Source organism: Macaca nemestrina, chromosome 14 (assembly GCF_043159975.1).
Source record: "Macaca nemestrina isolate mMacNem1 chromosome 14, mMacNem.hap1, whole genome shotgun sequence".
Lineage (NCBI taxonomy): Eukaryota > Metazoa > Chordata > Mammalia > Primates > Cercopithecidae > Macaca > Macaca nemestrina.
Genome location: NC_092138.1, coordinates 48,580,974 through 48,593,887, shown reverse-complemented (window position 1 = coordinate 48,593,887; position 12,914 = coordinate 48,580,974). Strand labels below are relative to the sequence as shown.

The following is a 12,914-nucleotide window of genomic DNA, read 5'->3' as shown; positions in this document are numbered from 1 at the left end:
TTTCCTCCATCCCTAGTATCTAACACAGAGTCTGGCTTAGAGTAGACATGAGACTGTTTGCAGAATAAAGGAAAAAGGAAGTAGGGATTATGATGAACCAGGCAGTCATAACACACTAAGGACACCCTGTAAACGACTGCTTGAGTTGACATGCATTTCTAAGAACCATGTGAATTTCAACAAGTAAGTTATATAAATGATGAGACACAGTAGTATCAGAATTGTTAGTGATGCTTTTCTAAAACGAATTTCTTTCAAATCAAACTTTGGAATATTTAAAAGCAAAGAAGCAACAGACTTCTCTCACTTTTTTCTGACCTGGACCTATCTTGCTGTCTCATACTATTTGGAGTCTACTTTAACAAACTGCAAAGTCCCACAGACCAACACACAGCTGAATCTTGCAGATATTCAGAAGGTAGATTTGGGCCTTTAGCAAAAACAGACTAACTGAACTATAACACTGGGCATTTTAGCACTTCTGTTTGAAAATAAATGAGCATTTCTGAACCACCACCAGACATAGTCATGATGACAAGCAATGAAACCCAACACAGGAAAGGTCACCAATAGCCCACAGCACAGCAGTCCTAACGGCAGCTCTGTGCCTCCTGCATGCTCTGTGCAGATACAGTCACTCTTTTCTTAAACAGAACTTGAAAGATATAGAAAACTAAGCTCCAGCCATATTTCTTATTGAGCAGCCAAGAAAAATGGAAAAATTATGATGTGAAAGATCAAAAATGGAAATCTCTTATTTTTTCCTACCGCATGCCATTCACTTGCATTGAAACGCTTAGTAAAGGCTAGATCCAGAAAAAGACAAAATTTGATGGTGGCAAAAACTGTTTGTTCCTGCCTCTCAGGTATCTTCCCTCTTACCCTCTGAGTGCTACCCTCCCCCATAATGATGTCCTGGATGATGGAGGATCCAGGACTTGCCCTCTGCTCACCTAGGCCCAGTGCTTTAGTGTTCTTAGCACCAGGCTGCCACGTCTGTTTCTAGCAAGATTCCACTGAACCTTCTCCATTTTAAAGCCACTGGGGTTAGACTCTCAATGCCCATTAAGGCGAAAATTAAAAGGGCCAAAGTGTGTTTCCTAAGTGCTATTTCAAGAATTATTGGTGTTCCTCAGATTACTAAGCCAAAAAATTGTTCAGTGATTAAAGGGGAACTCTGAAAACACAGCATACTGTACTGTCCACTTGGAAAGTCACAACACACATTGGGATGCTTAAAAGAGTAAAATAAAAAGAAAAATTCCAAATAATTTTCAGTCGGGGAATAGTTAAATGCATTCAGGAACAGTAATCAGCTGTTAAAAAAGGTAATCTAGACCACTACATACTATTATGAAAACATCTCATAGACATGCTGTTAAGTAAAAACCAAGTCACATTTCTGAACATGACTAATATCCTATTAAAAAACCCAAATCCTATGTGTGCATATATGCTTTTTATGTAACACAGTAAAATATATAAACATTCTAAAAGGATGTATACCAAATTATTAAGAATGATAGCCTCTGGGAGCATTGCGGGGAAGAGGGAGGCTTGCACTTTTTATAGATTTAGATATTATTTGAATTATTTTATAGCCCTTTTATTACTTTTATAATAAAAAATCAAGTGTGATATTAAAAAAATAGACATAAAATCCAGCAGTACATACATCTGTTTAGCCTTAAGTTTGCCCTTCTCAAACTCATGTGATCACTGAGCCTGTTTATGGAACATTTAGAAACAACTTGTGCCACAACTTTGGAAGTTACTGTGGTCAAGGTTCTCCCATCAGCATATGGGCTTTAACCTTCCGTGGCCTTCTGTAAATGAGGGAAGGAGGTAGGAGGGACCTCGGAGATGATATGGTACAGTCTCCTCATTTCTGAAATGAAGAGACTAAGACCGTGAAAAGTGAAGGGCCTTGGCAAGATCAGATTGGACCCCCCCCATGCTTGTCTACCTCCTTCCACATCATTCCTGCAGTCACCAGGTGACCTAGATGGGCCATGGGCCTTGGTTTTCATAAAAAGTCTCCAACACTCAAAGAAATTGTCAGGACCTCAATGTTCTCCCCGTAGGCAAAGGCTGAGCAGAGTCCTGATGACCCTTTCCCATTGCCCTGTCTTGTTCCACAGCTTTTTAGGAGGAAGTAGGAAGATGTTAATTTCCATCTTTTCCCTCATGCCAATTGTCATTCCCTTCAATCCCAATAATACCAATCCCAGGCAATAGGCCCAGGGGATAGAAATAAAACGTTGTACCTACGCTTGATAAACTGACTGGCTGATAGAGGAGAGGGCATGATAGCGGTGTAATAGGTACAGCAAGTGCACTGATAGAACTGAGTTGCAGGGTACCACCCACCTGAGTATCAGGTCACCCCTCATCACCCTGGGACCAGACACTGGAGCTGCCACTCAGTGATCTCAAAGGGCTTGACTGAAATCTTTGCAACCATGTTATAAGGATTTTTGGAGAAAACGACAGGGATAACAGCAGTTAAGCTGATCAAGGAAAGTATGAGTGGTGGGGGCTGGAGGGCACGGTGAAAAGCACAAGCTCTGGGGCATGCTGCCTGTGTTCAGACCATTTCCAGTGTTTCTATGTGGCTCCAACATCTGTCCCTCAGCATTCTATCTAGATATGGTTACTACAATTGTACCTACTAGTTCCTACGATTTTGAGGGAAAATTAAGCAAGATAATGCCTTTAAAGCACTGAGCACTATGTCTGGCATACCGTTGGAGCATAAAGAAATAATACTTAGTATTGTTATCAAAGCTATTTGGTCTAAAAGTACTGAGGCTGACAGGCAGTATTATTGACATTTCAAAGGCAAAAAATAATGTGTGCGGGATGGACAAAAGTTATTATGCATCTATTCACCAAGTCTCGGAAGAGTAGACAGAACTCCTTGGAATCAAATAAACTTCTTGGAATCAAAATCAAATACTGAATGCTTGTTTCAGCTCTTACTAAATTGTGATCTTAGGTGAGCTGCTGAACCTTAGTTTTCTACATAAAACTGGAGGATAATGTCAATCTTGTGGATTGACTGCTAGAATAAAAAATGCAGTTACTTATAAATAAACCTGGCATAGTGCCTGGAATAAATGCTGGCTTCTTTCCTTCCTTACCAAAAGCTAGCAAGCCAGAGAAGACGATTAGTCAAACAATAACATTTAGATGTAGACTTAATGAAAAGAGCATTATGCTTGGATTCTGAGAGGATAAAAGGTTAAAATGAGGAATCTAGACTAGAGGACTATGATTTCATGATTCTTTAAAGTGACTACCCATAGGGAAGTTCCTTTTTTGTTACATATCATAGCTCTGCCACCTAATAAATATAACCTTTAGTAAATTACTTAACTTTATGTGTTTCCTCTTCTATAAAGTGTGGATAAAAACTGTATCCACTTCTATTCAGTGAGATAAAACACATAAAGAGTTTACATTTGCCTGGCAGATAGTCACTAATCAGTTAATGACAACTATCTTCATTGCCAAGGCCCCTGTAAAGATTAAAAGAGACAAAATGTGTACAAAGTATGGCACAGGTAGTGGTAAAAAATATTATTAATTCTACTACCACTATTGATTCTACATTATGGAATGGCTATGACCCAAAGAGACTAGGAAGTGATACATGTTGTCATCCTGATAATGATACATCAAAACAGAGACAACAGGAGATATCAGGATAATTAATCACAGGTCCAACTGGGAATAAAAGCTTTCTGGAACAAACAGCCTTGTCCAGCCCAGACACAAGATGGGTTCACCCAAGGGAAACAGCAGGTGCTGGCTTCATTCTCTGCCCAGTCCTGGGGGACCACACACACAGAGACAGTGTTCCAGTGTCAAAGCTTTTCCATGGTTCATCTTACAGAGTAGTAACATAATAATGCCTTGGCCTGGAATGATGTCTTTCTGCCAGAAGTTCAAAGCTATCCAGAGAGTATCTCATTTATCTTTGGGATCCTACAGGGATGGGGGTGGGTAGGCAATGCTGCTATTCCCTTATAAAGATGAGAACAGACAGTTTAGAAAAATGAAATAGCTTGTCTTTGCTCCAGTAGTCTATCAGTGCTGAGAGAGGGCCTGCACCCCATGGTGGGATCCCTGAGGCCAGCTCTAAGCCCTACTCCTGGAAACACCTTGAAGAATGTGTGAGTAGTGTGACTTGGGCCAGATGTGGCCCCTTGCCTCCTTCCCAAGACCAGGTTAGCTACAAGGCTCACCTGTCACTGAACTGAACTTCTTCTCCATTCCTGGCCCAGCTGATGGTAGGCCTTGGGTGGCCGATGGCCTCACAGTGCAGAAGAACACTCAGTGTCCCGCTGGCCAGGGCCACCGTCTGTCCCAGGTGGGTGACCACCTCCGAGGCTGAGAGCTGCTGGGCTGCTGAGATCTTGCGCAGAATGGTGGGTTTGCGGTGTGGCCTTCGAGAGCCTCCCCCGGCGTCCCCGGCGGAGGAGGTCCGCAGGGAGCTGCTGAAGCCAGACACGTGTTTATGAGGCGAGATAGCCACGGGGGAAGTCCTGCGCTCTGAGGCCTTCAGGAGCGTGTCCTGGTGCTCCAGGTGGCTGCGGAAGATCTCCTGGGCCAGCTGGGCCACCAGGTGCTTGCTGTAGAGGTCGCGCAGCTCCTCGGGCTGCTGGGAGAGGTTCCCCAGGATGTCGTCCAGGCGCCGCTGCTCGGTCACCATGGTGAAGGGCAGCTGCAGGAGCGCTTGCTCCGCGCCCGGCTCCTCCTCCGAGGTCGCGTTCCTTTCCGCGGAGTCCTGCGCCTCCCAGGAGGCCAGCAGCTCTCCGGGCCAGCCGCCCTGCTCCAACAGCCGGGAGACGAGGTCGTCGTAGCGGCTCCCCGGGTTGGCGGCCAGGCCCCGCTTCTCCGCCTTGCTGCCGTTGGAGAAGATGCCGTTCTGGTGTTTGTGGGTCTGCAGGGCCTCCTTCGGGCCGGCCTTCCTCCCCACGAGCGCCTCTTCCTCACTTCTGGGGCTCAAGGGCCGGGACACGAGCTTGCGGTTGCCTCCAATGAGCTTAATCACAAAGTGCTCCCGGGCCGGGCCCGCTGAGCAGGTGTAGACGCCTGCATCTGAGGGCTTGAGGCGGTGGATCTTGAGGTAGCCGAAGGGGGCCACCGTGACGTGCGTCGAGCTGATGAGGTGCTGGCCGTCCTTCTCCCAGGTGATGAGGGGCTTGCGGACCCTGCGCGCCGGGCAGCGCAGAACCACCGCCGTCTTGGGGAGCAGGTAGGCGAAGCCCCCCACCACAAAGTGCAGCTTCCTCTGCCTGCGAGTCTGGATGTAGATCTTCCTGGCCGCCGCGATGTGCGGGCTGTGCTTCGTGGACGGCCGCCCGGGCCCTGGAAGGAGAGTGAACCCAAAGGGACAGAGAAAAGAGGTGGGGAGAGAGAAAACCCAGGGTGAGATGCAGCCAGGAGAGAGGGGCAGAGGAAAGGGCCAGAGTGGAGAAGAGAAGCAGAGATGAAGGCGCCGGAGGGATGGGAAAGCAAGTATTCTTCAGGGTTTATTTTGGCCGGGGCCAGTCTTTACTATCTGTGTTTTTCGGGAGGACCTCGTTCCCAGCTGTGGACCACCAAGCTGCCACCACAATCAGAACTAATGAGATGCAGTGGGCAACCCAGTGTCTCCCTGCTGGGCCTTGTTGCCCCTAGAAGCTGAGATGCAGAGTTCTAGATGGAGGGGGATCCCCCGGGGAAAGCCATTTCCTCTCATTAAAAGAATTTTTAAACAAGAAATCAACGTCATAAAAAGGCAGAGGACAGAGAGGAGAATGTCCTCCGCTAAATGTTTGCCTTCTGGGTCCTGCAAGGCACCAGAGCCCTAAAGGACATGGTGAGGAGAGCCTAGAAGTGTTGCGGCTCTAGGGATTAATATTAAACAGATCTGTTTAGAGTCGTTTAAAACCCCAGAGTGGAGAACATTAGACATCATTAGTAATACACTGCCTCCAGCCTCCAGATCTCTGTATGCCAGCAAGTGAACTTGGCTCTACCCCCTGCAAACTGTTTTTCCAGTGGAGAAGAGAATTCAGCCTGGCCACGTGTAATTAAGATTCCTTTTCCGTTTCCAGCTGAGCTCTCCTGCCTGCAGCCCTCCATGGGGTTCTACTGGCCCACTATTTCCCACAGGTGTTGGGTTTAGGGAAGGCCACGGAGTGCTGGCTATAGCTGCTGCTGTGTGGGTTTCATCTCCCCATTCCCAGAGCCCTGACATACTTACTTGCACAGGTTGCCAGCATACAGGGCCTGATGGAGGAAGAGAAAGGCAGGGGCGGGCACAGGGTAGAATTGACAACAGTTGAGATGCCGGTTTTCAGCATCTTTCGGCAAATGGCGCTTCGAGTCTGGGTGCCTTCCCCACAGCTTGTGGAACACTGGCGGAGAAAGAAAGGCCAAATGTACATAAATTCAGGGAACTAGAAGCTAATTTTTAATAGACTCTCACACTCATCAAAATATGAGAAAAGTTGCTTGGAAAAGCAATAACTACTGAGATAGAAATACTAATTATGAGGTCACAATGTGGAAGACATGCCAATCTTATAGACATATCGCACTCTAAGATTTTCTACTCTGAGGTTTCCTGAAGACCTTTTATCTATTTTACTTATATAGCCTGGGCTTCAGAGTTAGTTATAGAGTGTTTAAATCCCAGCTCAGTATTTCACTAGTTGGCAAGTTACTTAAATTCTCTCAAGTCTGTTTCCACCTATGCTTAGTTTGCAAGCCTGTGAATTAAGTGAGATAATATATTTTAAATGCCATACATAGAAATGACAATTATTGCTAATTCCTTTTTCCTTCCTTCACAAATAAGTGACAGTATTTTAGTGTCAAGGTTAAGGTAGTTATGAATCTACTTTGTCTAAGGTAGGGTGCTAGATGTTATGAAGAAAAGATGTGCAAGATAGTTCCAAATCTCAAAGAGCTGTCATTCAAATGAGGGGAAAATTCCAAATGCATTGTTAAAATGAAATAGTCCATTTGGGAAATATAAGTCAAAATCACTATGAGACACCACTTCATATCCACTAGAATGGCCATAATAAAAAAAAAAAGACAAGTGTTGGCAAGGATATGGAAAATTAGCAGTTTCACTCATTACTGGTGGGAAAGTAAAATGATACAGTGTCTTTAGAAAACAGATTGGTAGTTTCTTACAAAGTTAAACGTAAATTTACCAGGAGACCTAGCAGTTTTACTCCTGGGTAGCTACCCAAGAGAGACAAAGACATACATCCATACAAAGACTTGTGTGCAAACACTCATAGCAGTATGATTCATAATTGCCAAAAGTGAAAATCACCCAATGCCTATCAGCTGGTGAATGAATAAACAAGATATGCCATATCTTTACAGTGGAATATTATTCAGCCATTAAAAGGAGTATAGTTCTTATATGTGCTACAACATGGATAAACCTTAAAAACATGCTAAGTCAAAGTTTATAATATATAAATTATACCTCAATAAAGGTGTTTATAGAATTGTAATTACAGAATTTAGTAAAAACATACAATTAGAAGACAAGTAAAGTAGTATAAAAGTAATGCTAACAATAATTGAATTCTCATAGTACACTAGGGATTTCCTCACCAAGGTCTTGAAGATGACTGGAGTCTGGGTGGATGCAGTGAAACAGGGATCAGATGGGAGAAAGGGAAATTTCCAGAAAAAAGATAAAAAAGTTCAGTGTAGGAGTCCCAAGGCAGGCATGGGACAGAACAGTTTGAGAGAACAGAGGGCTCAAGTTGTAAGTGTCAGGAGCTTGAGGGTTAGTTTGGGGCCAAATTTTGGAGACCTTTAATTTTCAGACAAGAGGTTTGTGATTGGTCCATAAGGCAGTGGGAAGCCACTAAAGAGGGGTTGACATGATGAAAGAGGTGTTTTGAGAAGGTTAATCTGGCAACATTGTAGGTAAGGGATGAAAGCAGGAGATGGATGGGAGGCAGGGCGTCGGGGAAGGAGGCTGTCATCTCCAGGCTTGCCTGAACGAGGACTGTGGGAGTGTACCACTTTAACTTGAAAAATGATAGTAAAAACAAAAAACGATCTTATATTTTCAAGTGTTATATGCTAACATATTGAAGTGACACGATTTTGTGTGATGTGCTGTGATATATGCCACCCTGAAAGAAATTTAAGATGCAAAGGATAGTGGTGAGAATCAAACCCACTGCTTTTATAGCCTGACAATTGTGGGTTCCAGATTCCACCCATTCCTTATTTGATTGTAAATGACAGCACCAAATCCAAGATCAGGTGGGATGGAAGTAAGAAGCCTGAAAATTTAAAAGAGCATGGTCGTTTTAAGGCTGCTAAGTAGAAACATAAAAACAGAGTTTCAGGTCAGAACACTGGGTTATGACTTTGGTCCAGTCTAGCTCTTTCTCTACCTTCAATTTCCATATCTCTGGAGTAAGGAAGCTAAGCTAGAGCAGGGATTTTAAAGCTGTGTTCCATAACTATGTTGACAAAGTGATTCAGGGGCTTCTCAGGTGGTGAGGAGACCCAGCTGTTGGAGATCTCAGACCCCTACTCACACTTAAACCAAAATAGCTCAATTTTATCTGTTTAAGATTATTGGCTTCATAGTAACATTTCATTTGATAAAGGTTCTGTGGTCTTAATTTTTTAACAAAGTAATTAGTCTATAGGATCTTTTAAGCTCCTTCTAGCTCTAAAATTATTCTTTTTTAAGAATTTTTTTTGGGGGGAGAAAGGAGCAACTTCCATAAAATAGGGTTTAAAAATATTTAATATCAAACTTTTCCAGGAGATTGAGGGTTTCTTTTAAAGAAAAGAAGTATGGCCTTTTGAGAGGTCTTACTTCCAAAATAGAATCTGTAAGTAATTTTATTTGAAATGTCTAAAACTTTGGCTTAATTCTGTCTCTATGGGATTCTGTGCAGTAACCATGAGATTGAGCCAAGATAGTTGAGGATGAAAAACACCCATAGATCATCTGGGTCTTCCCTTCTCCAAGGTCAGTCTCATGGGAGGTGTGGAATGCGCATCTCCTCTCAGCCAGAGGGCCAGGGGAATGGTCATCAGGATGACAGGGCCAATGTGGAGCCTTTGTGAACACCAGGAGCGCTTCAGTATGGCACCAGTTTGAGTTTAATCCCAGCAATTCAGGGATTACTTCCCACCATTCCCAGCCCCTCCCCAATGTTTGGAATTTCCATTCATTAACACAGATAGCTCAGAAGCTAGCAACATTCCTTGGATAAGGGCTACCTCCTCCCAGTTCCAAAAATAGAACTTCCTCTTGAGGAAGACCAGGAGAGCCTGTAGGAGACCTAAGCTGTGGCCTCAGGCCCAGCCAGCCACGGTGAGTACTTCCTTTCATTTCCTTTCCTTCTCATGACAAGTGAACCCAAATGGAAGAGAATCATAAGGGCTCACTTTTAGTAGGCCAAAGTATTTTACATGCAATATATATTAAATTATATTTAATTTCAGCCTCCCACCTACATGATAGATACTATTATATTTCCATTATAAAGATAAGCAACCGAAAGCCAAAAAGGTTAAATAATTAGCCCAAGGTTATACAGCCAGTAAGTGGCAGAGTCAGGATTTGAACCTAGGTTTGCCTGTCTTTGAGTCTGAACTCTTAACAACACATGATACTGTTCTGAAGGCCTACTGTACTTAATGGTATCAATGGGACCTTTTTCTCAGTCCAAAAATCTCAAGGGTCCCTCTCAAATCTGTAGTCAGAAAAGAACTTTTTCTGAATCTTCTGTGTCTCATAGGCTTCAGAGACCACAAACTCCAGGAACACAGGAAGACAATTATAACACACACAAGTCCCTTCCTCAGCAGCCCACTCATGGCAGACTATCACCTAATAGATTTAGGGGAGCAATTTCTTTTATAATACTCCACTGATAGAATGTTTTCATCTAGAGCCACTTGGCAAATACATCTGTGTTCTTCAAATGCCATACCCCAAATCAACATTCCCAAGGAAAAATTGTCACTAACGTGCACATCCACACACACGCAAATGTACACATGCTCATTTTACTCACTTTTATCTTGAAATCAAATTTAGAAAGAAATCGAATTTCTTTCTAAAGCATGAGAAAGAAATTCCCCAAATGTTCTGAGACATTTGGTGTCAGATACCACAAGAAGCAATTTTACTGCCAAATTATAAAACCTGTGGTAATGTAAGTTAACTCTTAATTGCAATGCACTTAGCAGGCACCATCTCATGGAATTCTGTGTGGGTTGATAAGATATGGGCAAGAATTCTAAGAACGTAAGTTGAGAGAGCTGGATCTGAATTTTCACAGGCCGCTCTGCCCTCTGTAAGCAAGTATCTATGTGAGGTATTTCAAGCAGCAGCAGCTCCCTCCTGTGAGTTGTATACTATACAAAAAAAAAAAAAAAGACAGTGGGGTTAGGAAGGCAATTTCAAATGCTTATATGCTAGAAAAAGGAAGGTCTTGAATCTGGCTTCACAGAAATTTTCACTTCGTGTCTAGAGATCCTGTTCTTGGCTAAATCTTGTGAGGCAACAATTTTGGGGGAACTTCTCCATGGAAGACACACAGGCCTATGGAGCTGGAGAATTCGAAGGCAACTCAAAGAATTGGTAGCGGCTGAAAACAAAGGACTTGAAGCTAGGTGTAAATGAATGATCATACACTAGAATTAGAAGAGGCATTATTTAGAAAGATAGGTTAGTCAGAGGTATGTCTCTAACTTAGGAGATCAAGTCAGGAATGGTGAATGCTGAAGCAATCACTTCCCAAAGTGCAGAACAAGGGAAATCAAATTCTCTTGCTGGGAAGCTGTTGAAGTTTTTTAGAGCCAGGAAACTAACAGTAAACAGGCAGGATTTCCTTGGCCTTTTCCTAATAAATCATGTCCTTTATTGTCCAGTAACTTGGAAGAGACTTGCTAGAGAGGCTTTGCCCTTCCTAAATAGAGACTAGAAACATCTGGGAGTAAGAGGTACAGGGAGGTCAGGAGGAGGGGGTATTGTGTGGAGATAGAAGGAGAAGAACCCAGTGTGTGGAAAAGAATCCTGGGCCAAAACAGCACCAGTGAGGTCTGGTTTTGCTCCACGAGGAGCCCATTTACAATTCCAAACTTCCGATCATTGGGTAGGGGCTGGCTGTGTAACTCAGGTCCCCGCAGTCTCGTTAAAAGCTAGTTTCACACTATGGTATATATGGTTTAAAAAAAGTACTATTCCATAGTATTAGGAAGATTGTTTTGTTCTCTTCTTGCCTTTTCTATGTATATGTCTGGGGTGCCTTCTTTTCCAACTTGGGTCTCTCTTATTCTCTCCTGAGGAACATACATACCTCTGTCCAGTCTGAGAGAAGCCACTCGCTGGGACAGTCATCTTTCTTGCATGCTTGCTGGGAGGCTGGTTTTGAAGCTGAACAGAAGGTCTCAGGAAGCTCCAGGAAGCTGCCATCAGCCATGCGCTGCTTGCAAAGAACCTCGCGTTTCTGAACACCCCCACCACACGTTCGGGAACACTGGGGAAGGAAAGAAGGAAGGAAGAAAAAGTAGACCCAATATGGGAAGGCAGTCTGTCTGACTGCTAATTCTCATCTTAGTTTGGCAGAGTAAAGGAAGAAGAAGAAGAAGAAAAAAAAAAAAACCCAGAAAAAGAAGAAAAACCAGGAATCAGCCCAAAGGATTTGGTTTCTTCTCTTTGAGATGAATTTTGTAGCAAGATCTACCCCCTCCACTTAATCCCAGGTATTTAACTAGAGCATCCAGGAATTTCTGGGGCCTTTAAATCTTAGAAAGTTGCTCCTGAACTATGATTTGCAGCCCCATCCAAGACAACTGGTTTAAAAGGTTAGTATAATAGAGTGTTCAGCATATTTACGATCCAGGGAAAATAATCTGTGTTGCTTCCAGAATGAACAGGAGAGAGCGCCTGCCATCAGTATAAATTTAGAGAAATTAATTTGCAGAAAAGACAGCCCTTTCTCTAAGTGAAGGCACTCTACCACACTGAATGGGCATTAGATTTAGGGTCTGGTTTTCTTAAGAACCCCCCTGGAATATTCTTCATGCAGGATTGATGATTTCTTAGGGCAGTGGAAGCCTGAGCCACTGAAATTTGGAATGCAAGAAAAATGGCCTCATGTCAGTGGTTTTCAGAGGAACCCCAATAAAACATTGTTTACATGTAACTGAATAGTTATGATCCAGGGGCATGAAGTGGGAGGGAGGCCCTCTGAAGCACAGACCGTTGGCTATTTTCAAATATGTGTCCCTTTACAGAGCAAAGGAGTCCCCAGCTTTTCACTGGGCATATGACATTTCAGCATAAAGACTATATTTGCCAATCTCCCTTGAAGATAGATACAGCCACTTGACTTAATGCTGGCCAATGGGATATAAACGGAAGGGTTGCGTGTGCTTTCGGGGAAGTGCCCAAAAAGAGGGTCTGGCATCTCTTCCCTTTCTCTTCCCTGCTGGCTGCAATGTGAATGTGATGTCTGAAATGTAAGCTTCCATCTTGGGCTGTCATAAACAAAAAGTTAGAAGCCTGGCTTCCTGACTGTGAAACCACCATACCCGTTCTGGACTGTCTGTGTTTAAGTGAGAGAGGAAGACTTTTCTTTTTAAAGCCAATGTTATTTTGGGTTTTCTATCACTTTCACTCAGACATAACCCTAGCTAAGAGTTCAACCCACGACTACTCTGTGGTGGGGATATTTTATTGTAAAATTTTAGGGAGCCTGCTGATTTCTTCCAGAATAGTCTCTCATCATTAGCTTGCTGCCTTTGGCCTTGCTGAGAGATCAAGCCTGGTTTTAAGAAGCCTGAGAGTTTGTGCTGAAGGACTTGCTCTGCTGGAGGAGTGCCCCTCTCAGAACTCATGGTGATCT

At 43.5% G+C, this 12,914-nt stretch overlaps 1 protein-coding gene and 1 long non-coding RNA gene across 6 annotated transcripts in view; one reads left to right on the top strand and one right to left on the bottom strand.

Moving 5' to 3' along the window:
• LOC105489066 (ADAMTS like 1) overlaps positions 1-12,914 on the bottom strand; it is a 950,014-nt gene that overhangs the window by 106,071 nt on the left and 831,029 nt on the right. For all 4 annotated transcript variants that reach the window (XM_011753701.3, XM_011753699.3, XM_011753700.3 and 1 more), the window contains 3 exons: positions 11,364-11,543; positions 6,257-6,410; positions 4,251-5,376 (listed from right to left, as the gene is read on the bottom strand). In XM_011753701.3, the coding sequence (XP_011752003.2) occupies positions 4,251-5,376; positions 6,257-6,410; positions 11,364-11,543 (1,460 nt within the window). The remainder of the gene's footprint in view (positions 1-4,250; positions 5,377-6,256; positions 6,411-11,363; positions 11,544-12,914) is intronic.
• LOC105489069 (uncharacterized) lies at positions 5,129-11,872 on the top strand. Of its 2 annotated transcripts, none has more exons than XR_011612623.1 (3): positions 5,129-5,263; positions 8,949-9,022; positions 11,352-11,872. It is a non-coding gene; the product is annotated as an uncharacterized lncRNA (long non-coding RNA). The 2 variants fall into 2 exon arrangements; XR_011612622.1 differs by lacking the exon at positions 5,129-5,263 and adding an exon at positions 5,293-5,414.